We start from the raw sequence: 27,565 nt of genomic DNA on the forward strand, positions 1-27,565 counted from the left end.
CATGTAGTACTCTCCTTAGCACCTTACGCAATGCTCCAACTTCCCCCTCTAGCCATTCAAGATAGGAGGGGGAGTCTTGCCTCATCGTCACCACTCCCACCACCTGCAACTAGAGGTGCAACCTCTGCTTTGGCTTTGTAGAAGCTAAGGGTTATTGCATGCAAGCATGAGGAGAGTGGTAGTCACTTGACAGCTTTCCACCATCTTCTTCTATTAATGGCAATCAATGCCTATATGGCCATTGATGGCCTTGCTAGCCGCATCACCCAATTCTTGAGCTACACCTCCTCCATTCCTTGTAGCTCAAGTTAAAAGTTATGATCCAATCCCTACTTAATGAAAACCTATGCTTTGTAGCTTCATGCTAATAATAGTCCTCCCCTTGGGTGGCCAACAAATACAACGTTCGTCTTAAAACCCCTCCAAAAAAGCAAATGCACTTGGCAACCATAGCTTTCTATTGTCTTTGGACGAGCGCAGTTGATCAACGGCTGCCGATAAACGAAAGAAAGCAAATCATGATCACAGCAGGCATGGCGTCTTACCTGATCTATCCCGTCATCACTACTTTGTTGTTGCTTAGCCTTACCTAAGCTACGGAGGGAGTTCTGATATCAAAGCAAAGAAGCCTAGAGGAAAGATAAGGCGACTGGTCGGTTGCATTGTCTAAATGTTTGAGCTGGAGTAGATCAGTACGTTTCCTTCTGTTTTATGATTTGATGTTTGATGCTTACCTTGCTTGTAGTCTCAACTGTAACCGACTCGTCTTTCAGGGGAAAGCGCATGAACACTAGAGCTTTTCCAAAAGGAAAGACCTTCACAGCTTGGCCTTTTGAAGTGGATTCTTGTCCTGAATCTGCGAGATTTGGTAAGCTACAATTGTCTCTCAGTAAACAGAATAAACAATCTTCGAGAAACAAATTATTAGCAATTTGGAGCCTCTTTTCTTTCTTTTCTCTTGTATGTTTTTCTGCTTTTCACCTTCCGCTGAAATTTCCACATTTTGAGACATGTAGCATCTAGCAAATTACTGCAAGCAAGGCTCCATAAGTATTCACTGCAGGATGTTGACCATATGCATGCAAAAGGTATCCTTTGTTGTGAGCAGTTTGTTCATGACGTTTTGGAAGAATGCACCAAGACAAGGGATTTAGCAGCTGCTAGACATGCACATTCTTTACTGATTAGCCAGGGGACACATTGCCTGACTGTTTCAAACGATCAATTTATTAGATTTTATGCTTCGTGTGGGAGCTTGCTGGAAGCAACCTTAACCTTTTGCAATTCTGAAAGATGTACTGTCTACACATGGCATGCAATCATTACAGCACATTTGACACATGGAGAAAATGAAAGAGCTATCGCCCTATATCATGATATGATTCAGGGTGACATACAACCAAATAAATTCATATTTTCAGCCATTTTAAAAGCTTGTAGCACTTCGAGAGTTTTGGAACAGGGTATGTTAGTACATGATCTTGTAAGTCAATGTGGAGTTGACTCTGATCTTGTTGTTGGTAGCACCCTTGTCGACATGTATGTAAAGTGTGAGCAACTTGATGAGGCACAGAAAATTTTTGATATGTTGCAAAGTCGAAATGCAGTCCCATGGGCAGCATTGATAGCTGGTTATGTGCATTATGGTTATGACCATGTTGCACTTGAGCTGTACATCAAAATGCAGCGGGTGGGAATAAAGCCTGACAGGGTCATATTTCTATGCATATTGAAAGCTTGTGCTGGGTTAGAGGATTCATGGCATGGGCAATTGGTACATATCCAAATTATAAAATATGGCCTTGAATCAGATAATGCCTTGGGCAACGCCCTTGTTGACATGTATGCTAAATGTGGGAACCTTGAAAATGCCCGCAAGCTCTTTGACAAATGGTCTAGCAGAGATGTTGTGTCATGGGGTGCATTGATAACTGGATATGCACAGAATGGTTTTGGTGCTCTTTCTGTGCAGCTTTATGAACAAATGCAACTAGAGGGTATAAAGCCAAATGCAATCATCGTGCCATGCATTCTGAGATCTTGTGGTGACATTGGAGCCTTGGAGAAAGGAAAACTTGTTCATGATCAGATTATCCGATGTGAAGTGAATATTGACATCGTGGTTGGTAGTACTCTTGTTGATATGTATGCTAGATGTGGGAGTTTGAAGGAGGCCCTTCAAGTGTTTAAAAGGCTACCAACTCACAATGTGGTGTCCTGGGGTTCATTGATTGGGGGTTATGCAGTATATGGATGTGGTCTTACTGCTCTCAAGTTGTTTAAGCAAATGATTCATGAAGGTATTGAGCCAAACACAGTGATATTGATGTATATATTAAAGGTATGTGGAAGCACAGGAGCTTTGGGCCAGGGAAGGCTGGTTCATGGCCAGATCATCAAATATAATTTGGAAGGAGATCTGATTGTGGTCAGTGCTCTCATTGTTATGTACTCGAAATGTGGCAGCATGAAAGATGCATGGGACACATTGCAAAGATCTTCAAGTCAGAATTCAATTCTATGGGGCTCAATGATGGATGGATGTGCACAACATGGAAACTGGAGTTTAGCCAGGAAATGCATGGAGGACATGCAACGCCATGGTCTGCAGCCAAATCCTATAATTTACAGTAGCATTCTTTCTGCATTCGCTCATTCTGGCCAGACACAGACAGGCCAATGCTACCAGAATGGTATCTGTGATGACTTTGTACCAACTGTCCAACACCTAATGCACTTTATTGACATCCTTTGTGCATCAGGATGTTTAACAGAGGCGAAAGAATTGCTGCATAGCATGCCCTTTGCACCAGATCTAACCAATTGGACATCACTGCTAACAGCTTGTAAAACATATGGTGATGTTGATCTGGGTAGGCACTGCTTTGATGGAGTTGTAAGGCAAAACCCTGATGCTGTTGGTTATGTACTTATGTCAAGCATATATGCACATGCTGAGAGGGAGGCTGACGCCTGCAGACTGCTTGATCAACAAGTCTATTCTGATGCATGGAAGAAACCTGGAATTGCCCGGATTGAGCTGGATAATATTGTGGAAGAGTTTATTGTAGGAGATAGAAGCCACCAGCAAAATTTCAAGATTTATGCTAATTCCAGAAAGTTTTCCAAGTCATTAAAAGCTAATGGGTATGTGCCCAACATTGGCTGGTCTCTTTGAGCACCTGTGCAGAAGCTTATCTGTTGACAGAAAGATTGGATTCAAAGCATTCTGAGAGCCCAGAAGATTCTCAGGGTAGCTTCTCTTTCTGTTAAGGTTACTTAAATTCTTGTTTGTGCTCAACTTCCTAGGTTGCACAAGCAAGTGAAATGCTAGACTTCATGGATTCACATGTGGAGAAACATACATGCTTATGTCTCTTGTGGATGTTCTGCAACAAGGTGAGAAAAGGATTACATTGTGTTAGAAGCCTAGAGAGTAAAAAAGAAAGAGAGCTATATTACCTTATTCTTGCTAAAAGCAGGAAGAAAACAGCAAAGAATGACTTATAGAAGCAGAAAAGAGAAGACTGTGTGAAATTTAGTTGCAAAGTACATACAACTGCTGTCCCAGAAAGTTAGGCAGCAGGCCACCTTACCCATCCAAAGGGTGAGAGATTGAGAATGATGTAAATGAAATTGCCTAAAAACTGGTTGACTTGGCTAACTGCAACTGGCCTATCTTGTCGAGAAACCACTTTTTCAGTTCACACACTTCATTTAGGGTTTCGCACTCACAGCCTCAAAAAGGGCTGGTGTCCACATTTTGGCCCACTTTTTCAGTGAGCGCCCACACAATGGTGCGTCACCCTAGACATTTTATGCCTATAAATAGGCAGTCACTTCGTTCATTCTTTACTACCACTCCTAACATAGTGGTGCGCTACCCTAGACAGCTTATGCCTATAAATAGGTAGTCACTTCGTTCTTTCTTTAGTACCACTTCTACCACCACTCTCTTTAGTCATTCTTCAACCCTCTTCCTCCGTCATCAGACACCCTTCCCTTCTCCCACCAGCCCCTTTCACTACCCTCACACCCCTTCAGAAGGACATTGTGGTTTGTGGCTGGTGGCTGCCTTCACCCTTCCTCTTCTACTTCAAGCGTCCTGTTCCAGCATCAGGCCTTGTGTTTGGAGTATCTGTTGCCTGCCTTCACCATCATTTGCTTCGCGTCAGCACCCTTTTCTATCAGGCTCTACCTTCACCTGCGTTTTTCAGTGTGGAGATCTTCTTGCTTGCGGTCATCATCTCTAGCTTAGTGTCGACATCCTAGCCTCTGGTGACAGTCTATATTATTGAGTGTTAATGATTTCATTACTTGTTTATCACAAGGGCAGCTGGGATTTGCGTTTTTGCAGCTTGGCTTCTCCATCACTTGGTTACATTTTTGCAGCCCAACTCATCCTCCATCATTTGGTGTCATCATTATTCACCTGGCGTTAGTATCTGGGCTACTCTCCCTGTGTTTGACAGTGACGACAGTCTGGGATTTGTGTTTTGCTGCCCAGGTCACCCCTTGGCATCAGAGGACTGTGGTTCGCTCCCTCGACAGCTGATGATCATCTTCCACCTCTTCGACGGCATCAAAGAACTACGGTTCGCTCCTTCAATAGTTGTCCTTCACCTTTGAGTGATTAATTCGATAGCCCATTGCTCGAAGGACTGCGTTTCGCTCCCTTCACTGTGCAGATTTTCCACAGGTGCTACCACCTAATTCAGACAAGACAGTGTAGTTATCTTTTGAGCTTCGGCTTTGTTGTATCAGCTTTTCTTCTCATAGCATGATTCAGTGCATCATCACCATGTTCTTCTTGTGTCTTTGAGTGTCTCTTCTCTCTCAATGTTTGCCGTACACACTCTAGGTTACTCTCCACAAACCCTATTGTTTCTTTACACCGTTGCTTATTTTTGACATGCTATTAGAGCACACCTGTTATTTTTGACATATTTGGCTGTCGTGAAGCAAAACTGGCCCAACTAGCATGCTGGTCACATGTAGTAATAGGTGGAAAAATGCATTGTTTGTAGAAAGAAAGAAAACACCAAAGTGAAGAGCTAGAAAGCCAAAGCCAAGGTGAAGAACTAAAGAGCTGAAAGCAAGTTGTAAGTACAATGGGAGTTACTAAAGAATGCCCTATGTGGGGTGTTGCAACATGGTAAGAAGCTGCGTGTGAAGGTTCTCTAGTGGCATACTATGATGGTGTGTATCCTCTCATAGTAATGTGGTAATGGGTGAGGTCATTGTGGCCAAGAGTGGAGAAGGTCAACTGTTTCTATGGTATCACCACTTTCAGCTGTCTCCGTTAAGTGCTGAAATAGAGGGCTCCTAGTTCTTTCAAATTCTGTGGTATCACTAGTTTTGGCTGTCTCCATCGAGTGCCGCATAAGTAGGGATCCTGGTTTGGAAGAACTAGGAGCCCTTTATTTCAATACTTGGACTATGCAGTTGTATTGGCCATCGATACTAATTTTCTCATATCAATAAGGCTTTAGGGCCACATGGTGTCGTATGTTTTTGTTGGAACTATTAGCCAGTCATTTCCTGGACAGTCAGTGCCACATCAACACAGTACGGCAGAGGAGGTGCCACGTCAACAGTGTAGTCGAACTGCACAGTCGGCTGCATTTAATGCAGCCGACCCGATGCTGTTATTTATTATTCCTTGGCTATTTATAGCCGGTTCTTGTGGCACACTTGATTAATCATTCTTTAGTGATTTCAGATTCTGATCTTGAAGATCTGTTGGTTGGGCTCGGGCTGACGGAGATCGAGGTCATTAAGTCGGAGACATACGCAGATATTTCCTTTGTCCCCTTGTGTATTTTTGCACTCTTATACAACATACTATACCGCAGATTTTCTGCGTTTACAATATCTCTTCTCTCTCTCTCTCTCTTCTCTTTGTGTTCACTCTCTCTCAGTCTTTGTCCTACGCTTCCGCATCGCTGCACTCTGACATGGTATCAGAGCGGTGAAGATGGAGTGACTGAGGGCTGAACCTATTTGAAGAGGAGATTTCAGCGCAACACAAGGCTGCATTTCCAGGTTTCGAGGGCGAGTGGGAGAGCTGTGCATCGGACCAAGGCTGAAGCGAGTATGGGCATGCAGGAAAGGAGTCTAATCGGTGAATTTGCTGCAGGTTATTGCTGTTCAAGGGGAGGAAGGTTGCGTTTGAGGCCTTCCATTGTAGATTTTACCTTTTCATCGCCTCTGGTGGGTAAAGAAGGTTTGGGCAGCGGAGGAATCAGTCCTAGAAGGCCGCATTTTCACAGTCAGAAGGGGCTGCTTTTGCGTTTATGCAAGTATTGCAGGTTAACATGTCTACAGAGACTGATTTGGAGTTCCAGGCGATCATGGACAGGAAGGTGCCTGTCCTATCAGCTCTTCCAACAGATCAAAAGCTTGATGGTGACAATTACCGCATCTGGCGGGTGATGATGCTGGCCATTTTAGAGTCTTATGATTTGGCGAAACTGGTGATGGAGGAGATTAACAGGTCCTCGGTGAGGGATGAGTCCAAACTCTCTTCCAATGCTTGTGCGGAGTTGACCAAGGCCCAGTCTCATTGGGACAAACTGAATGTCAGGACTCGATCTTTTCTGTTTTTGTCTTGCACCACAGTCGTGATAGCTCACATCAAGCACTTGACGGTGGCTCGTGAGATATGGCTGGAGCTCGACCAGATGTACAACCGGATGACCCTGATGAAGAGGGTTTCTTTGGAGGTGCAGATGCGGACTGTGTCCGTGAATAAGTCTTCTTCGCTTCGGGAACACATCAACAAGCTTCGGTAGCTTCAGATGCAGATTCAAAATGCGGGGAAGCCTATTTCCTCCGAAGACATGGCGATCACTTTACTATCCTAGTTGCCGCCACGATTCGGTACTTTTTATTCCGCTCTTATTGCTTTAGGGCGGGAGTCGACTCTTCGGTGGGAAGAGTTGGTTCCTATGGTCTTGGACCAGGAGGAACAATTGATGGGATAGAATGCTTCCAAATGAGAGGCATTGGTTGGTCAAGCCTCTTAGAAGAAGGGGAAGGACCAAAAGAAGAAGAAGGAGGACAACAAATCCAAGATGGACAAGGAGAAGGAATCAACTTGCCATATTTGTGGAAAGACCGGTCACTGGAAGAAGGATTGCCCCGATAAAGACAAGAAGGATACTAAGAAGAAGGACATGGACTTGTCTTTTTCAGCTCTTACTTCTCTTCTTCCTACTTCTCAGACACAGTCCGAGCTATGGCATGCTCGGTTTGGCCACTTGAACTATGAGTACCTTTGGAAGGCGTCGCGAGGGTCCTTTGTCCGAGGCTTGCCGGACCATCAACCATGTGTCTCCTGCATTCGTGGAAAACTACATCGGGATGCAATCCCCAACAAAGCTTCTAGGCGGTCTACTTCACCCTTGAACCTTGTATCTACGGATATTGTGGCCCGATGAGGACCGAGTCTCTGAAGGGGAGCTTGTACTTCATGTTGATCGTAGATGACTACAGCAGGATGACTTGGGGGCCTATTTCTTGACTTTGAAGTTGGAAGCTTTCTCTCATTGCAAGGATTGGCTTCTTTTTTGGAGAAATGTTCTGGCCGGTGATTGAAGACCTTGCGTTCAGACAAGGGAGGTGAATTTACGTCTAATGAGTTTGCTCGTTTTTGTGTAGATAGGGGCATTCACCAGGAGTTTGCTAACACCAACACTCCCCAAGAGAATGGCATTTTGGAGCGGAAGAACCGAAGTGTGATTGAGATGGCACGCACCATGATGGAGCACCGACAGACATCTCAGTTTCTGTGGGCCGAGGTAGTGGCTACCCCAGTTCACATCCTTAATCGATCTCCCACTTCGGCCATTGATAGGATGACACCTTTTGAGGCTTACTTCGGGACTAAGCTTGATGTCTCTTATTTCAGGATCTTTGGGTGTGACGCTTATGTGCACATTCCGAAGACACAGCGTGATAAGTTCGAGGCGGCTTCCCGACGACAGGTTTTTGTTGGCTATAGCTCCCAACCCCAAGGATATTGTTTGTTTGATCCCGTTAAGCTGGATGTCTACACGAGCCGAGATGTGCGGTTCGTGGAAGTACTGGCCATAGAGGGGGGTAAGGAGCACCCCGTCCTTGGAGATCCAGGGGAGAGTTGGGCTCTTGAGACAGTTTCTTTGGAGCCAGAGCCTCTTAATGGAGATTCTTCTTCGGATTCAGAGTCTTCTCTTCCATCGGCCACCCCCGAGGAGCTTCCGCCGGTGGATGTTATTGAGTCTTCAGCAGATGGAGAGCGACAGGGACAGGTTCGTCGTCCTCCTCGTTGGGCCCGTGACACCCTCCGAGATTCAGGGATCGAGGGGGTCCCCGAGGAGTGGGAACCGTAGGATGGACCGCGGAGGTCACGGAGGAATCATGCACATTCTTTGGAGCTTGTCTGCTCCAACTATTGTTTAGTGACCCGTGTTATGTAGGATCGAGAGCCCACTTCAGTGAAGGAGGCTTTGCAGTTTGATCATTGGCGGAAGGCCATGGAAGCCGAGTTGAAGGCTATTGAGAGGAATGGCACGTAGTCTCTTGTGCCTCGTCCCTCTCACAAGAAGGTGATTGGTGTCAAGTGGGTCTTCAAGGCCAAGTACCTTAGCGATGGTTCTTTGGACAAGCACAAGGCTCGCCTTGTTACTAAAGATTTTACTCAGAGCCCCGGCATTGATTTCCATGATACTTTTGCCTCCACCGCTGGAGACTATTCGAGCTGTTCTTGCCTTGGCTAGCTATAGGAGATGGCCTGTGTATCAATTGGATGTGAAGTCAGCCTTTCTGAATGGTGACTTGCAGGAGGAGATCTATGTTGAGCAATCTCTTGGCTTTGGATCCTCGGATGGGAAAGTTTACAGGTTGAAGAAGGCCTTGTATGGCCTCAAGCAGACTCTGCGTGCATGGAATGAGAATATTGACTTGTTTCTTCAGTCGAAGTTGAGATATTGGCGCTCCAAGGCCGATCGGTAGCTTTATGTGCACACTTCAGAGGTTGGTCGTGTATTGTTTGTGTTGTATGTTGTTGATTTGATTTTGATAGGGGATCATGCACAAAAGGTTCGAGAGACCAAGACAGCTTTACATCAGGCATTCGAGATGACGGATTTGGGGCTTTTTCATTTCTTCTTGGGTCACGAGATTTATCAGTCTGAGAGGGGTATTTTCATCTCTCAGCAGAGGTACATTCAGGAGCTCTTGGTGACTTTTGAGATGGAGACTTGTCGGCCCATTACTACTCCTATGGATCCGAATTGGAAGGCCACTTCACACTCAGATTCTCCCATGATGGATGCTTCACGCTATCGTCTGTTGATTGGATCCTTGATTTAGCTTCTCAACATTCGTGTTGATCTTTGTTTTGTTGTGGGTCTTTTGGCAGGGTTCATGACGGAACCCAAACAGGTGCATTGACAGGCTGTCTTGAGGATTCTTCGGTATTTGAGGGGGACCTTTGACTTAGGGATTTCTTATCCCGCAGGTACAGATGCTTCAAAGTCATGGCAAAGACACAGAGGAAATTGCCATATGCCAGGGACGTAAGTCCTCCCGAGGGAGCATGTCAGAGTGCCGAAGAAGATCTATCTACCAATACAAGAGACCTTTAAGCCGCGCAATATGCCGCTGAACATTAAAGGCGGAATAAAAAAGAAAAGCATTCCGAATGGTCGAGTTATGCCAATAGCCCCAATATCGAAGAAAGTGAAACAAGATCTTCATATGAGGCTGTGTCGGTGTGGGATATTTAGGCCGCGCAAAAACCCAATCAAACGGGACGTAGCGAGAAACCAACCACCGCTCGCCAGACGGCCGACAAGAATGACCAGATTTTCTGAGAGATGGGGCAAGAAATAAAACGATGACGGGCAGATTCCACAGTGGTGGTGCAAAAGAAACAGTTGCCGTTGGAGATTCATGGGTAACAGCTGGTGTAGAGGTAGAAGAAGGCTCCGATGTAGATCCACCCTTCGCTCCCGGACGAAGGTGAGGGTACTTCTTCCAACATTTCTCCTCTGGATGTGTCCCTTTCCCACAGTGTGGGCACTTCGGGCTCTCTGAATCTGAGTCAGAGCCTGAAGAACTGTCCTTCGTCTTAGCCTTTGACTTCGTCTTCTTCTTCTTCTGTCCTCCCGAACCTGCAACAAAGGCTCTAGTGGAGTCGGATCCACTAGCACTGACCTCTCTGAGTCGCTCGTCATGCTCCAAGACAAGCGGGGATAGCTCCTCCCATAGAAGCGTCTCACGGGTCCTCGATGTAAGAAGGCTGGTGTAGAAGACATCAAACCGAGGTGATGGCAGCTGAGTCAAAAGAATCATAGCCATGTCTTCAGAAGATATCGTCCGACCGAGGGATGCAAGCTCATCCCTCATATCCTGTAATCTGTTGATGTGGTCCTTCATGGAAGGACTATCATCAATAGCGAGCATCCGCAACTTCTTTTCGAGAGATATCCGGTGGGCAAACGTCTTTTGCTGATAGAGAGACGCTAGCTTCTGCCACACGTCCGCTGCAGTCTTCAACCTGTGAACATGAACAAGGACAGAATCCTGCAAACTCAGAAAGAGGAAAGATCGGGCTCTAGAATTGAGCCGATCCCATAAGGCTGCACGATCCATAGATGTCCCATCTGCGGGATCCACCTTAGGCCGGGGAATAGGAACAGAAACAAGCTCCCAAAGATCGAAGGAGTCCAAGATACACTCCACCTTGCAGGACCATAGAGAAAAGTTGGAGCCATCCAACCGGTCCTCTTTGGGCAGCTGAGGAAGTACGGGTACCTGTACAGGGGGTACCAAAGGCTGCATCGTCGGCCCACTGGAAGGGGATCGCCGAGATACATGAATAGAAGGGGGACGGGAAAGAGGAATAGACTCCGTATGACGATCCTCGCGATAGAAATCACGCCTCCGTTCAGATGAATGTCGAGACAAAAGCTCATCATCTGAGTCATCAAAACCTGTAAACTGATGATAAGACATCTTCCAATTTGCAAAATACCAAACACCAAAGAAAACTGTGCCGATGCCGAAGAATGACCACCAGAAGGGTCACCAACCACCAGAAGAACCACCAAACTCCAGGAAATCAGGTCGCCTATCACCAGGAGGTGAAAACGCAGCTGTGTAGGGCACAAAATCCGGAGGGAAAGTTGCCAGGCACCAAAACGCAGCCAAGAAGAGAAGCGCCAGCTGGAGATGAGCCGCCAGGAGGGTAGACGACCAGCGGGGATGCAAAACGCAGCCTGTAGTGGAGTCGCCCAACTGAAAAGAAGGCCGCCCAGCTGAAAACGCAAGGAGACAGGGCTGGTTGATGACGTGGCAGCCTCTGGAAGGGGCTGATGCAGTAAACGCAAATATTCAGACCACCTATGCAGCAAACGCAAATATTCAGACCACCTGGAGGGGCCACCTGGCTGTTGGAGAGAAGGGGGGCAGCAACAGATGATAGGTGTGGTGTCTCTCCAGTCGATGAAGACCTCCGTGCTCTCAGTTTGGCGATGATACCATGTGAGAGTGCGCAACGGAAGAGGAAATACGAACACGGAGGAGAGGAGAGAAAGCAGAGAATGAAGGAAGGAAATCTGCACTGACTGAAATGAATGCTGAATACACTGAAATGGACTGATCAGTCCCTGCACGCAGCCCGAAGCGTCAGTAAGGGAATCAGATCAGGCTGATGACGATGGCAGCTCCAAAGACGGAGGAAGATGACGGAGTCGGAGTGTGCACATGCCAAGGAAGGAGGGAAGTTGATAATACAATTGACTGGCAAGTGGGAAATGGCTATAAATAGCCAAAAAACCCACAAACTGGCCGACCTGAAATTTGAGGCCATAAATATGTCCGACCAGCATTTAATGCTGATCTGACCAGCATTTAATGCTGGTAAAAATGCCAGGAATGCTCAGAAAAATCCCGGAAAGGGTGGACAATGTCCGGTAGGTGAGGCAGGCTAAAGAATGCAGAAACTGCCCCGGGAAATGCACATAAAATCCCTACTGGAGGAGAAAATGCACTGACATGCAATAAACTGAGTGCTCTAGAATGAGCTACCTCCTCCGTCAAAACAAGTGATAGACAAGTCAGAGCTCCTAATGTCCTCGTTTGACTCAGACTGAGGCTCACACGCAGGAGATGACAAGGCATGACAAACATGACTGCTAACATCTATCAATGCATGAAGAAGGTACCGAATTCTGTTTAGTAGACTGACCCACATTTCTACAGACAAGCAGTGAAATATGTTTTTGTTCCACAGGAAACATGTCACACTGGAAAGAGAGCACTTAGTTGGGTAACATCATCTTAGGTTTTTACTTTTTATGTGTGCAGCTCATGTTACTAAAATTCTGAAAGAGATGCATCTTTGCTTGTCCCATTTGTGTACATATTTGCTCCAAGTGGCCAAAAATATAAGGCACCAAATCAGGAGAAGCCATGACAGGCACCGAATATTGAGAGTTCCAATTTAAACAATAGAACAAATCTAGCTAGTGTCAGTACAGTACATCTCTTGGGCTGGCCTTTCATGCATTTCTGTTTTATGCCAAAGCCATATTAGGCTGGCCAACTGGTATTTTGGTGTCTGTAATTTACTGGACAACTGGTCATTTTGGTGGCATTATCTCTTCCTATTTATTGTCAGTCCCCTCCTCCCTAGTTATCAAGTTATCATCATATGATTTCATCAGCACAATTGCTTCCAGGTGGAGAGAGGGAGACTAGTGCACACTGCTGGTGACTCACTGCTTGTGCCATTGTACTATTCTTGAGCCTTGATATATGGATTTGATTTCCCTTATGTATTCTCTTTGAGTTCTTGTTTTCTTGCTGTTCTCTTTTTTTATCTGCTCCAACAACTTGAGTTTGCTGTTGATCTCACCTGAGCAGGTCCAAGCAACAGTGTAGAGTGCTGGTAGGTGGCAGTTTTAGCCATAGGTGATCTGATTTCTGCTTGCATTTTTGCTGCTGATCTTTGTGTTTTGCTGTTTCAGCCTATGTTTTTACACAACTGCTGGTGTTTTTACTCTTCAGCTGACGATTTGCTGTCTTCCGGTTGATTTTCACTTTTCTTTTCACAGGCCTACTCTTCCTCTATTATCTTCAGCCTGCATTTTCAGTGGAGTTTGTGTTTTCAGTCTGATCCAAAAATGACCACATGTGCTGGTGCTTGTGTTTTTGCCATTACACTCTCTTCACATCTGTTCCTCCCTTTGTTTTTTGAATTGTTATGCTTGAACTATTGAACTTGTGGTATTGGGTTGTGATATCTGCAAGTGCCTGCCTCTCTCTCTCTCTCTCTCTCTCTCTCTCTCTCTCTCTCTCTCTCTCTCTCTCTCTCTCTCTCTCGCAACCCCCCTCCCCTCCCCTCCCCCCCCTTCAAATTTACTGATTTGTAGTCATGACGAGCCTTCCTTTCCAAAAGGAAGGCTCTTAAAGGGGAAAAAGTCTATCTTGAGGATGATCTCACATCAGCCCAGATAGTCCACCATTGGGAACGCATTGTGGAGAGCTTGGTTTTGTGGGAGTCACACAATACGACCCATAACCGAATCACAATGTCACAGACATCTTCTTCTCCAGTTCAAACTTATAGCCCCAAAAAGGTTGGCCGTCTATATTCTGGGATGCTACACGAGATTATCTAGTGCCTATGAATAGGGCATACACTTCATTCATCCCATCTATCCATCAGATCACATTCTCTTCTTCCATCATGCTCGTCTTCATTCTTCAGCTCTCCAATGCTGTCTATACTCCGACACAGGAGGACATCTCAACTTTGGAGGATCCTCTTGTGTTGTCTACTGCTTGTGCCTTGTTCACTGCTGCTATCTACACCCTAACAAAGAGTACATCTCAGTTCATGGAGGGCTCTCTTGTGCTATCTGCTGCGGGTGCCCTAATGATGAAGGAACATGGCACTAGTAGTAGATAGCACAAGAGAGTCCTCCGTGAACTGAGATGTCCTCTCTGTCAGGGTGTAGACAGCAATGGAGAGGTTGAAGAATGAAGAGGAGAATGATGGAAGAAGAGAATTTGATTTGATGGATAGATAGAATGGATGAAGTGTGTGCCCTATTCATAGGCACTAAACAGTCTTGGTAGTACCCTAGAATATGCGTGCCCAACCTTTTTGGGGCTATAAATGTGAAATTAAATGGGAATCAAGAAAAAGAAATGCACTTAATGATTGGGGTTTCTCAACAACTCGTCCAACGAATCATCATTGTCTTCATATTCAAATTTCGACTCGGGCCCTTTGGCAAGACATGAGTTGAGGCTATAAAGGCCTGCTCTTTTGTAGTGAAGATGAAGGCCATCAAGACCTCCTCTTTCATCTTCTAGCCCTGTTGGTGTTGATAGCCAGAGAGGGAGTGTGAGAAGGTGGTGATGGTGTTGGGGCATTCCATGTTAGGAGTCATGTTTGCCATGCCTTGTCATCTCTTGCTTGTGAGCCTTAGTCTGAGTTAGGCGAGGACTTTAGAAGATCTGACTTGTTGGTCACTTGTTTTGATGGAGGAGGTAGCTCATTCTAGAGCACTCAGTTTATTGCATTTTGGTGCATTTTCTTCTCCAGTCCAGACGTTTTGTGCATTTCTTGGGGCAGTTTTTGCATTCTTCAGCCTACCTTATCTCCCGGACATTGTCCACCCTTTCCGAGATTTTTCTAAGCATTTTTGGCATTTTTATTCAACATTAAATGCTGGTTGGCCATTTTTTAAGCCCTAGATTTCAAGTCGGCTAGTTTTTGGATTTTTTGGCTATTTATAGTTATTTCCCTCTTGGTACTCAGATAGATTATCATCTTCCCTCCTTCCTTGGTAGGTGCACACTTCTACTCCGTCATCTTTCTTCGTCTTTGGTGTTGCCATCACATGATCAGCTTGATCTGGTGCCCTCACTAATGCTGTGGGGTGCGTGCAGGGATTGATTAGTCTTTCTTCTGTATTCAAACATTTGTTCCTTGTTCAATGCAAGTTTCTTTTCTTTTTCTCTTGTGGATTGTCTCTCTCTCTTCGTGTGTGTTTGAGTTCCTTTTTCCGTTGTGCACTCTCACATGGTATCGGAGCATGGTATCATTGTCTAAGAGAGACACAAAGTTGACTCATTGCGGAGAAGACCATCCCAAATTGCTAGGCCGCCCTGCCACATTAGCGTTTTGCTGAAAATACAGTTTTTGCTTGGAGGCATTTTCTTTTCTTGTGCTAGGTACTCGTTTTGCTACCCAATTTCTCTCCCGCTAGAGATGACAGTCTTGTGCTACAAACCTAGTGTTCCTGGGTCAGGTGACAGCTCTCCTCAGCAAACACATATAGTCCTTGTGCAGGCGATAGTCTATCTCCCCTGGGCGGATCCTCTACATCGACTTCCTTGTGATCATGTAATCGTTTCCTCTTGTTTCGGGACTATTGCTAAAATGCAGAATTCTTGTGGGTGTCTTGTAGGATATCGAAGATGTCTTATCATCAGTTCTTTGCTAACTTTGAGGATGAGGTCTTTGTTCCTTCCTCTAAGAGACGAAGAGACTTTCGTGCTAGTTCACATGGTGGTCGGAGGTCACCTAGCCCGTTTGTACGGGATCCCTCTTCTCCCCGTTCTCTTCATGTTTCACAGAAGGCCCGTTTTGCTAGCCTTTATATGCCATTCATAGCATTCTCTATATAGGTGCTCGTACTCCCTTCTTTACCCAAAGAAGACTGGCTTAATGGTTCCAACTACTCGCTTTGGTGGTGTAAGATGGAGTGTCTCCTTGATACCTTCGATCTTTGGGTGTTTGTTACCCAACCTATTTCCCATCCAGTGGAGGATTCCATCGTTGGATCATCGATTGATCGTGTGGCCTTATGAGATCGGGTCAACTCTAGAGCTTGATCTTTTCTCTTTATGAGCTTACAGGATTCTGTCCTAGTGCATGTGCGTAGGTTGTGGAAAGCTGCGGAAGTGTGGACAAAGCTTGCTTCTTTGTACAATCAGAAAATATTTGCTCATCAGATAACTCTTGAGAAGGAATTGCGGATGCTCGCTGTTGATGATTTTCCTTCCATGAAGGATCATATCAACAAGTTGGAGGACATGAGGGATGAGTTTGCGTCCCTTGGCAGGATGATCTCTTTAGAGGATATGGCCATGATTCTTTTGACTTAGTTGCCATTTCCCTAGTTTGATGTCTGTCTTCTATACTAGCCTTCTTACATCGAGAACCTGTGAGAAGCTTCTATGGGAGGAGCTTGCCCCGTTGGAGCATGATGAGCGTGCCCAAGAAGTAGCCAGTGGATCCACCTCCACCAAAGCTTTTGTTGTAGGTTCGGGAGGGGGGAAGAGGAAGAAAGGAAAGTCAAAGGCTAAAAGATAGGAGAGTTCTTTAGGCTCTGACTTTGACTCGGAGAAGCCTAAATGCCCATATTATGGGAAGGAGACACATCTAGAGGAGAAATGCTGGAAGAAGTATCCTCACCTTCGTCCGGGAGCAAAGGATGGAGCTAAAATGTTTGAGTCTTCTACCTCTAATCCAGTGGTTATCCATGAGTTAGTGTTCCTTCATATTATTGAGGAGTTCTCTTCAGTGGTTGCCTCATCTTCTGAGAGGTCTTGGCTGGTTGATAGTGGAGCTTCTCGTCATATGACTCCATGAAGTGATTTGTTGTAGGATCTATGCTCTTCTAAGGGCTTAGTCAATGTTGGTGATATTGTTTCGGTGCCTATTTGTGGTGTTGGCACTTTCCCTTTATTTCCTGACTACGTGTTGCACTTCCTTTCACAAGCCCTTTAGGTTTTAGACTTGGGCTTTTCCCTCCTCTCAAGTTATGGTCCTACTAGGCTTGGTACCCCGGTTGTCTTCACTAAGCAGGCTGTTTGTATTGAGGATTCTTCTATAGGGATTGTTATCGCGACAAGCTGGCAAGAGAGCGGCTTTACAGACTCCATTCCCCTTCTCTTACACAGGGTTCTCCAAGGCACTTGCCTATTGCTACATCCGTTCTTGTTGGTGTACCATCTTTTCCATAGGTTCCTTCACATCCCCTTGTAATGAGTAGTAGAATACATAAGAATTAGGGTTTAGACATCGAGTCACACTGATTGTCATGAGTACATGTATTTTTGAAACCTCACTTAACAGGATTAATTTTTAATCACATGATTAAGTAAATGTTGCACATGTGAGGTGCAACTGGGGTTAAAGTAAATTTACGAGCTCAGGACTCCAAGAAATCACGAGATGTCAAAGGCAAAAGTTGCTATAAGTTATGCCGCACAGGTATTTGGTGGTATCTGGTGCTAGTTGTTGGCCTAGGTTGTCCATTTGGCCATAAGTGTCAGTTGGTGACACTAGAGAAGTGGCATTTAATGGTCCCTAACATGAAACTGATGGTCAAAGATGGTGCAGAGATACTCGAGAATGGAAGTTGCCTAGCCATTTTAATTATGAAAAATGCTGGAAAAACCATTTGGGAAGGCTGCCACTTGTCAAAAATGCCCATGCAAGACTGAAAAACGTTTTTAGAGGTTGGAGAGAGGCATTTTTATAAATTCAGCCTGCAAGAGAGAGGGAGGGGAGATTGTTGGTCTAATATGCAGCCATTGGAGGACCTTTTGAGGCTACCAAGGGCAGGGGAAGATCAATCAATAGCAGGAGATAGCATCTACAAGCTGTTGTGACAGAGCAACAGCTGCATTTGATTGATATTCAATCATTCTTTGTGACAAAACTCTGAATTTTCTCTCTCTACAGTCTTCCCTCTTATCATCCAGCCATTTCATAGCTTTGCTCCAAATATCTCAACATTTGGACCCTTGGAGGTTGAGAAATTTCAGATTTCTCTAGTGTAAACCCTAATCTGTAGTAGAAATTAGGGTTTAGCAGTAGCCTCCAGAAGCGTGCCAGAAATTGGAAGCTCCAAGATTTGGATTCAATAGGGCTGAAGTTGTTTTTAGCCTATTCAAGTGGAGGGACCGGCAAATGATTGAATTTGGGGCATTTTCCATCTCCATTAAAGCGTGTGAAGGCCAATTGATTGCTTGAATCAAGGGGCAAATGAGGTTAAAGACTTACTGGTGATTTTGAATAGCAAGGAGAGTTGGAATACCGAAAGGGATTGGGAGAATCCCATTGTAAATCAACTTCTTCTTCAATAAAGCTAAATAAATAACGAAAGGGGTGCCAATTTTGGGGCCAATCGAGTGTGCATTGTCCAAGATCAGTAGGTAAATTTGTATTTTCAGATTTGCACTATTGTTTGCTGCTGTAATTAAGTTGTAATCATGGATTTACCACCCATCCTGGCAATGGAACCATTAGAACCATGTAACCAGCCTTGGAACCATTAGAACCATGTAACTAGCCTTCCTTCCGTGGATGGGTGGTATATCCCTGATTACAACTTAATTACAGCAGCAAACAATTATAGCAAATCTGAAAATACAAATTTACCTACTGATCTTGGACAATGCACACCCGATTGGCCCCAGAATTGGCAACCCTTTCAGCATTTCTTTAGCTTTATTGAAAACAAAGTTGATTTACAGTGGGATTCTCTCGATCCCCTTCGCAATCCAAACTTCCCTTGCTGTCCAAAGTGACCAGCAAGTCTTCAATCTATTTTGCCCCTTGATTCGAACACTTAATTGGCCTCTAGCCGCTCTGATGGAGATGAAAAATGCCCCAAATTCAATTATTTGCTGGTCCCTCCACTTGAATAGGCTAAAAACAGCTTTAGCCCTGTTGAATCCAAGTCTTGGAGCTTCCTATTTCTGGCATGCTTCCCGAGGCTGCTGCTAAACCCTAATTTCTGTTGTAAATTAGGGTTTATAGTATAGAAATTTGCAATTTCTTAGCCTCCAGGGGTCCAAATGCTGAGATATTTGGAGCAAGACTGTGAAATGACTGGGACATGTGAGAGAAAGCTATAGAGAGAGAAAATTCATAGTACTCGGCAAGTTGTTTGACCCCATCAGGGGTAAGCTAAATGGGATTTCCCACAGGCATCTACATTGATTGGCTAGTAGGCCTCCAACACGATATATAAGAACAAGCAACTCTAATATATCCAAGTATTTATTAACGGCCCGTAACAAGGCTTTAGTTGTATTTATTGGCACATCTTGCATATGGTAGGATAAATGCTCCAAAATACCCTATAAATAGGGCATGTTGTGGGCATTTTATTATCATCTCTCCCATTCAATCTTTGTGAGCCATCAAATCATTCTTCGTTACATTTATGGTGTAACTTGTTGGGGAACAAGTGCGAGAGATGACTGTCCGGGGGCCTTGGACATTTGAACGGGGTCAAGGGGAGCCTAGGAAGTGAGCGAGTTTTAAAATAGTATAACTCACTTGAAGGGGACGGTTGGCGAGAGAGTCACGACTTGGGGTTCTAGCCAGCAATTTCCTAGACGTGGCTAGGGGGAGAGTCCAAGACAACTCTCGTGCTTGTTTTCCATATAGGTGAGTAGGGGGGCACCGGCAGAAAGGACTCCCGCATTTAATATTGGTATCAGAGCCGTTTTGACCACGCCCGTGATGGCGATTATGACGAGAACTGCAGTCGGGTTACGTTAATCATCACTTTTTGTGTTGGCGATGGCGATCACAACGAAAACTGCAGTCGGGCCACGTTAATCGTTACTTTCTGTGTTGGCGACCACGACGGATGGTTTCAAGTCAGGCCACGCTAATCGTCACTGTCCGTGTTGGCGACCACGGTTGGGCTAAGTCCTGCTTCTAATCATAATTCTGGTCACAGCCTTGTTCCCACGCGACCTGGTGGGGGTGTTTAATCACACCCTTACCCAACACTCTTGCCGACAGGCCTTGTTTCCAGCTGCACCGTTCTTCATGCCATCTCTACCTTATAGAGGCCATCGACATCTGTCCTGCCTTTGTAATCAGTGAAGTACCTCATCTTTGTACAAAAATTTCTAATATTTGCTTTCTAATTCCAGTATATAGATGGAGGGGAAAGAGAGAGAGGGGGTAACCGAAGGTTCTAGTTCCGGGGACCACCCTATGGTGGATCCCCATGAAATGGAAATACAAGAAGAACATTGGGAATCATTTTTTGCTACACGAGAACAATTTGATGATTTAACTGCTCGTGTGCAAGCACAGGGGGTTCAAATGGAGCTGCTAACTCAAGCACTCACCAAAATAAAATCCCAATTAGCCTTATTACTAGAAAGGGATAAAGGTAAGGTAGAGACCTCAGATATGTTAGCAGAGTATTTGTCAGCTCATGTGTGAGTCTGAGCTTGATCTGGGCTGGGCATTTTTATTAGGTATTTTAGGTATTTTTTCTGGTGTGGCATTTTATGCCATTGGGGCATTTTATGCACCAGTCGGCCAGCTTTAATGCTGTCCGACCAGCATTATTGCTCCCCACTTTTTCAGCCTATTTATACTCAGTGGCTCCTCCTCAGTCAGTCACTTCATCTTCACCATCTGCAGACTCTGTGGAGAGAGGAGCCAGTGCCAGTGCCCACGCAGCCAGTGACTCATTGTTGTATGCGACTGTCTCGTGTTCAGATATATGGATTCCATTTCCCGTGCATACATCTGAGTTCTCATCTGTATCGTGTTCTTTTCTTTTCTCTTTTTGTCTTGTGTTTCAGCAGTTTATTTCAGCACATGTTTATGCTTTCACCGCTGCTCCACTTCTGACATGGTATCAGTTTTTAGGATTTGTGTTTCTGCTGTGTTTTCTTGCTGATTTCAGGACTGTTTAGTACCCCTGCTGATCTGACGATTGCTGTTGCAGCCAGGCGACCTGTTTTGGGGCTGTTTTCAGCCTGCGTTTTTTGCAGTTTTGCCATCGCCTGCTGCCTCCGCACCCTCTGCTGCCTACGCACCCTCTGCTGCCTGCGTTTTTCATCTGCAGCTGCTGGCGACAGTTTTCTACCTGTTTTTCTCCAGTTTACAGCCTGCGTTTTGCTGATTCAGCATCTCTCGTGGCTGGGTGGCTGTTCCTTCAGGCCGTTTTTGCTGTTATTGGCAGTTTTTGACTGATTTTTTGACTTTCTGCAGCAGATTTTGTCTTCTATTGATCAGATTTTGGGTTATATTGCATGTGAACTCTCTTTTTCTGTAGTCTGTGCTTGTGTTTTGGCTGTGTTTCCTCTCTAAATTCCATCTCTTCTCTACTTCTCTTCTTATCCTCTCCATATGGCTCCTCCGTGCACTTCCACTGATGATAAGTTACATGGACCTGATTATCTCACATGGAGTGCTGTCATGAAAGCTTGGTTTGTGCAGAAGCGGTTATGGTACATCGTCTGTGGAGCTATTGCTCGCCCTCTCCGTCCTTTTCCTCTTCCTGAAGATTTTGATGAGGACAACCATGCGACATCCTTGAGATTACAGGGGCGGCTTCCGGCACATTATGGAGGTGAGGCTTATGTAGCTTCAGAGAGGGGTGACGGGAAGAAGAAGTCGAAGGCCCAGTGTTACCACTGTGGCAAGAAGGGACATTTGCGGAAGGACTGCAAGAAGTTAGCGGCTTCCAGGAAGAAGGAGCAGAAGACGAAGCGGGATGCTGACTCTACCGATGAGTCCTCTCCTTCATCAGACTCCGACTCCGATCCTTCGACCAAGGTGAAGTCCAAGGCGCGGAAGGGATCCTCTTCTTCGGATCGTGGGAAGGGCTTGGTGGCCCCTTCCTCGGCTGCTTTCTAGTGGTGGTGATGAGGTCATCCCTCACGACTCTCTTGTGCCAGAGAGGGAGTGTGAGCGGGTGTTCAGATGGGGCAGCCGCGCCTCATCTATATTTTTATACAGGTGCACAAGTTCCAGAGAGGGACGTCCCTGACGCATCGACTTCAGTCTGGCGGAATCAAATCCTGGAGCTGGGATTGACATCCAGGTTCATGATGAGCTGGTTCTCTGACAGAGAGCGGGAGGCTTTCGTCTGGAGCTCACATGAGGGGACACTTTGGCGGTCTGGCCAACGGCGGGAATCCATGGTCACCTATGTTCAGGGGCATTTTTGACAGGATGGTCTTGTATGCTCCTGCGAGACATTGATGATGGACACAGAGACATGCTATGATCTTCTCTATTTTTAGGTGTTTGGTACACTCGGCATCGACATCAGGTTCTCTCCGAGGCACCTTGGTGGTGGCTTGATCACCCACTGCTTGGGTATCCATGGTTCTACTTGGTGGTTCTATGTTGTATAGTTTCTGATTCCTTTTCATTGTACTACTGTATTGTATCAGATCACCCATGATCTGAGAGAGGGTGTTAGCAGAGTATTTGTCAGCTCATGTGTGAGTCTGAGCTTGATCTGGGCTGGGCATTTTTATTAGGTATTTTAGGTATTTTTTTTGGTTGGCATTTTATGCCATTGGGGCATTTTATGCACCAGTCGGCCAGATGCTGTCCGACCAGCATTATTGCTCCCCACTTTTTCAGCCTATTTATACTCAGTGGCTCCTCCTCAGTCAGTCACTTCATCTTCACCATCTGCAGACTCTGTGGAGAGAGGAGCCAGTGCCAGTGCCCACGCAGCCAGTGACTCACTGTTGTATGCGACTGTCTCGTGTTCAGATATATGGATTCCATTTCCCGTGCATACATCTGAGTTCTCATCTGTATCGTGTTCTTTTCTTTTCTCTTTTTGTCTTGTGTTTCAGCAGTTTATTTCAGCACATGTTTATGCTTTCACCGCTGCTCCACTTCTGACAAGATAGTCCATCTTCATCGAAAGATCTAGATGTGACTATGCAAGACCCTAGGGAGCCCCACCAAAAGCAGAGGGATAGCCCAATGTTAAAAGATATGAAACCCTCTCAATTTCATGGGGAGGAAAAAGATAGAAATAAAGATACTATCTTTAACTTCCTCAAAAATTGGAAAGATTTGCACAAATTAAAAAATACTCCACCACATCTTCAAGCGCTGGAGGCTAGTTTAATCTTGGGACCAAAGGTATATAAATGGTGGAGAACTTTAAAGGAGGCAAATAAAATACCTGAAACTTGGGCTCAATTTGAATCGGTCTTTTTGAAAGAATTCCTTCTTGAAAATGAAATGGAAAGAAATTGGAAAGATTGGGATTTTGTCAGACAAAAGGAAAGACCTTTGTTGACATATCTCGAGGAGTATCGTGAGATAATCCTCAAATTGGAAGGAATAGATGAATTTGAAAAGACAAGAGGATTCATAAGGGGACTAGATAAGGCCTGTAAAAAGGAAGTGAAAACGAGTTCACCTAAGACGCTTGAAGAGGCAATTAAATTTGCATTAATCAATGAAGATAATACGCGTCCAGGTGCACTCACTAGTCTCACTGATACGGAGCCCAAGACTAGGGAATTTGAAGCCTCAAATTTTTTTGGCAAATCTATAAGGAAAATGCCATTTCTTAAGGGTAAGAAACAACCCTTTGAAAAGAAACAATATGTAAGGCCAAAGTTAAGTCAAGATGACTTTGATAAGGCCAAAAAAGAAAGGCTGTGTTTCAACTACCTATCTCCTCACCATGCTGCGTGGAATTGCCCTCAAAGAAAAAAGGGGAAAGATAAAGGAAAGGATAAGGACAAGGGCAAGGGAAAAGAGAAACAAATCCATGTAGTGCAGACCCTGGAATTAAAGGGGCATGAAAGGTATAAATCTTTAGAGGTCTTACACAAGGATGTACAACACAGGTGTTGTATGTCAACTTCTATGTGGCAACTTACTTTTGGGCCTCATGATTTAGTTAGAGTGCATGGATTGATAGCGGAAAAGAGGGTTAGAGTCATGATTGATGACTCTGCCACCCACAACTTCATAAATTATGCACTTGTCAAAAAGTTGAAACTTCCCCAATAAAAGAGTGAGCATCAATATGTTGTTTGTATGATGCAAGGTCAGGGTAATAAAATGTGGGATACAATGGTATCCAATTTGGAAATCGAGATCCAAGGATATAAAGATAAGCTTGATTTCCAAATTGGATACCATTGTATCCCACATTTTATTACCCTGACCTTGCATCATACAAACAACATATTGATGCTCACTCTTTTATTGGGGAAGTTTCAACTTTTTGACAAGTGCATAATTTACGAAGTTGTGGGTGGAAAGAGCCAATATTGCTTTAGGGAGGGAGTGGCTATGGGGATTGGAACCATCCTTAAAGCGTAGTTATCATCATAATACATTGGAATTTGAAAGGGATGGTAAGACTTTTGTGATTCAAGGTAAACATGAAGTATATGATAACCCTTTGATGTGTTCCTTTGAAGTTCAGAAGCTGATAAAGAAGGAAGCTTGTGAGGTATATATGTTATGGTCCCTTTCTGTACAGGACATTTTTACTTCTTGTAATATAAAGCAACAATTTTCTTATGTTTGTGAGTTGAATGTAAATAATGAATTAAGTGGTTTGTTAGATGAATTTAAAGATGTGTTTCCTTCTGATTTACCAAGTGGCCTTCCACCAAATAGGGGTGATGTAAATCACCCAATTGACATAGATAGGGATACACACCCTGTTTCTAAACCACCTTATAAGCTAAGTGAAACACAGCACCAAGAAGTTGAAAGACAAATTAAGGATTACCTTGATAAAGGGTTTATACAACCCAACAATTCACCTTGGGCTTCGCCAATTTTATTGGTAAAGAAAAAAGATGGTTCTATGTAACTTTGTGTTGATTATAGAGCATTTAATAAGATAACGGTGAAAAATAAGTTTCCTATGCTCAGAATGGAAGATCTTTTTGATCATTAATGAGGGGCAAAATTCTTCACAAAGATGAGGCTATCACCAAGTAAGAATTAAGGCCCAGGATATTCCTAAGACGGCATTTTGTACTAGATATGGGCATTATGATTTTTTGGTGATGCCTTTTGGCCTCACTAATGCACCAACTACTTTTATGAAGCTGATGAATAGTGTGTTACAGCCCTATCTAGGACACTTTGTAGTAGTCTTTTTGGATGATATCTTGATCTTTAGTAAACCAAGAGAAGAACATTTGGAACATTTACGGTTAGTATTCCAATTGTTCAGAACCCATTCCCTTTATGCGAAGAAAACTAAATGTGAATTCTTCGCACAAGAGGTCAAATATTTGGGGCATATTATCTCGAAAGAGGGAATCAAGATGGATTCAGAAAAAGTAAGGGCAATTATTGAATGGCCATCTCTAAGGAACCTAGAAGAGCTGTAGATCTTCCTAGGTTTATCTGGATTTTATCGTAGATTCATTCGAGATTATGCCAAGATAGCTGTTCCAATGACGGACTAACTTAAAGGGAAAGGGAAGAGCTTTAATTGGGAAACAGACCAAAACGAAAGTTTTAAAAAACTTAAGGTAGCTATTGCTAGAGCTCCAGTATTATTAATTGTGGATCCCAATAAACCATTCGTGGTTGAAGCTGATGCCAGTGATAGGGCAGTAGGCGCGGTCTTATTACAAGAAGGTTGACTAGTTGCTTTTGAAAGCAAGAAATTAGACCGTGCAAAACGGAATTATTTCGTTTATGAGAGGGAGTTGTATGCAATAGTACATGCAATGAAGAAATGGAGGCACTATTTGTACGGTGCGAAACTTTTGATCTTGTCGGATCATGAAAGCATTAAGTGGCTTAATGACCAATCGGATCTACAAGGGCGTAAAGCCAGATGGGCCGAACTCCTCCAAGAGTTCGACTATGAGATAAGGTATAGAAAGGGAAAGTACAATATAGTGGCTGATGCGCTCAGTAGAATGCCCATCATAAATGAATTGAGTTTTACTCAGTTCACTTCCGATTTGCTTGAATCCTTAAAAGAGAAATGCCAGGTTGACCTGGCATACTCCAACATATGGGAAGCAATAGAAAATGGGGATCCAAATGGAAGGGCCTCCACTGAGGAAGGAACATCTGAGGATGTTCAGCAAGGAAATGGAGCATTAGGGGCTGCTCAAATGGGATTCAAGTGGAAGAATTTTACCATTGATAATGGTTATTTACTCTACAAGGGTAGGGTATGTGTCTCGAAAGATGAAGAAATAAGGCGCCGGATACTCTTTGAGTGTCATGATACCCCTAGTGTGGGACATCCAGGAGTTAATAAGATTTATAGTCTTATTAAAAGACAGTTCTATTGGCCTGGAATGAATAAGGACATCCTTGACTATGTGGTCAAATGTAATAAATGCCAGGTTAATAAAGCTGAAAGATTGAAAATGGGAGGACTTCTCCATCCATTAGAGATTCCTTCGAGAAAATGGGAGAGTATGTCCATGGACTTTATTGTCGCATTACCCAGAACACAGAGGGGGCACAACTCTGTGTGGGTGATTGTGGATAGGTTAACCAAAATGGCTAGGTTTATTTCAACTTCAACTGATGTTAAAACACCAGAATTGGCTAGATTGTTCATAGAGATTATATACCGATTGTATGGCCTTCCGGCAAATATAGTTTTTGATCGGGATAGAAAATTTGATAGTCAATTTTGGCGTGTTGTATTTAGGAAATTGGATACTAAACTTAGCATGAGCACGTTGGAGTATCCGCAAACAGATGGGCAAACAGAGAGGGTTAACCAAATCCTTGAAGATATGTTGAGAGCATATGTAAGTAAAAGGCAAACTAATTGGGAAGAGTATTTACCGATAGCAGAGTTTGCATATAATAGTGCCAAACACTCTTCCACTAGATATAGTCCATTTGTGCTCATGTATGGGTTTCAGCCCAGAGCTCCTCATGCAGTAGGACTGCATAAGAAAAGGGTTCATGCAGCAAAGGATTTTTTGGAGGATATGAATAGTATGTTAAAATTTGCTCAAGAAAATATTAAGAAAGCTCAAGATTGAGCTAGAGCTTATGCAGATCCTCACCGAAGAGACATCTCCTTTGAGGAAGGGGAATTGGTCTATCTTAGGGTGCCTGAACAAACTAAAACCATGAGAACGGGACGATGACCAAAGCTTTCACCTAGGTATTGTGGTCCTTTCACAATACTTAAGAGGGTGGGAAACAGACTTACAAGCTCCAACTACCTACTGGTAGTAAAACACATTCAGTTTTCCATGTAAGCAAGTTAAGAAAGAAGTTGGGTGATATGGATAATTTAATCTTAAATGATAACATTGAGGAGCTAATAGGTGACCAATCTATTCCACATGAATGAGAAGGAATTTTAAGTGTTCGTAACAGACGAACGAGGAAATACTATTTATCAAGAATATCTGGTGAAATGGAAAGATTGTTCAGAAGAAAGCTCAACATGGGAGCGAGTAAGTACCTTAGGGAAAAGGTTTCCCAATTTATAGTTGGACCTTCCAAATATCGTTTTCGAGGATGAAACCGATTCTTAAGGGGGAAGGAAATGTTACATTTATGGTGTAACTTGTTGGGGAACAAGTGCGAGAGATGACCGTCCGGGGGCCTTGGGCACCTGAACGGGGTCAAGGGGAGCCTAGGAAGTGAGTGAGTTTTAAAATAGTATAACTCACCTGAAGGGGACGGCTGGCGAGAGAGTCACGACTTGGGGTTCTAGCCAGCAACTTCCTAGACGTGGCTGGGGGGAGAGTCGAAGACAACTCTCGTGCTCGTTTTCCATAT

At 44.3% G+C, this 27,565-nt stretch overlaps 1 protein-coding gene across 2 annotated transcripts; it reads left to right on the forward strand.

Annotated features, from left to right (window-relative positions):
* Positions 1–437: 437 nt before the first annotated feature.
* On the forward strand, positions 438–4,504 carry LOC148022407 (putative pentatricopeptide repeat-containing protein At3g47840). 2 transcript variants are annotated; one of them, XM_087698028.1, is made up of 3 exons: positions 438–692; positions 774–868; positions 1,089–4,504. In XM_087698028.1, exons 2-3 carry the CDS (start codon positions 784–786, stop codon positions 3,176–3,178), a joined length of 2,175 nt encoding a protein of 724 aa, XP_087554154.1. In that variant the 5' UTR covers positions 438–692; positions 774–783; the 3' UTR covers positions 3,179–4,504. The 2 variants fall into 2 exon arrangements, with proteins under 2 accessions (XP_087554154.1, XP_087554153.1); XM_087698027.1 differs by having other exon boundaries at positions 1,017–4,503.
* Positions 4,505–27,565: the final 23,061 nt, after the last annotated feature.

Source organism: Lygodium microphyllum, chromosome 17 (genome assembly GCF_053477565.2).
Source record: "Lygodium microphyllum isolate KBCC chromosome 17, Lygodium_microphyllum_v1.1.10, whole genome shotgun sequence".
NCBI classification, from domain to species: Eukaryota; Viridiplantae; Streptophyta; class Polypodiopsida; order Schizaeales; family Lygodiaceae; genus Lygodium; species Lygodium microphyllum.

Bases quoted from the DNA above. Each gene is read 5' to 3' on its own strand.
- LOC148022407 (XM_087698027.1), top strand. From the start codon at position 784: ATGAACACTAGAGCTTTTCCAAAAGGAAAGACCTTCACAGCTTGGCCT. The intron at 869-1,016 runs GTAAGCTACAAT...TGAGACATGTAG, and splicing joins TCCTGAATCTGCGAGATTTG to CATCTAGCAAATTACTGCAA.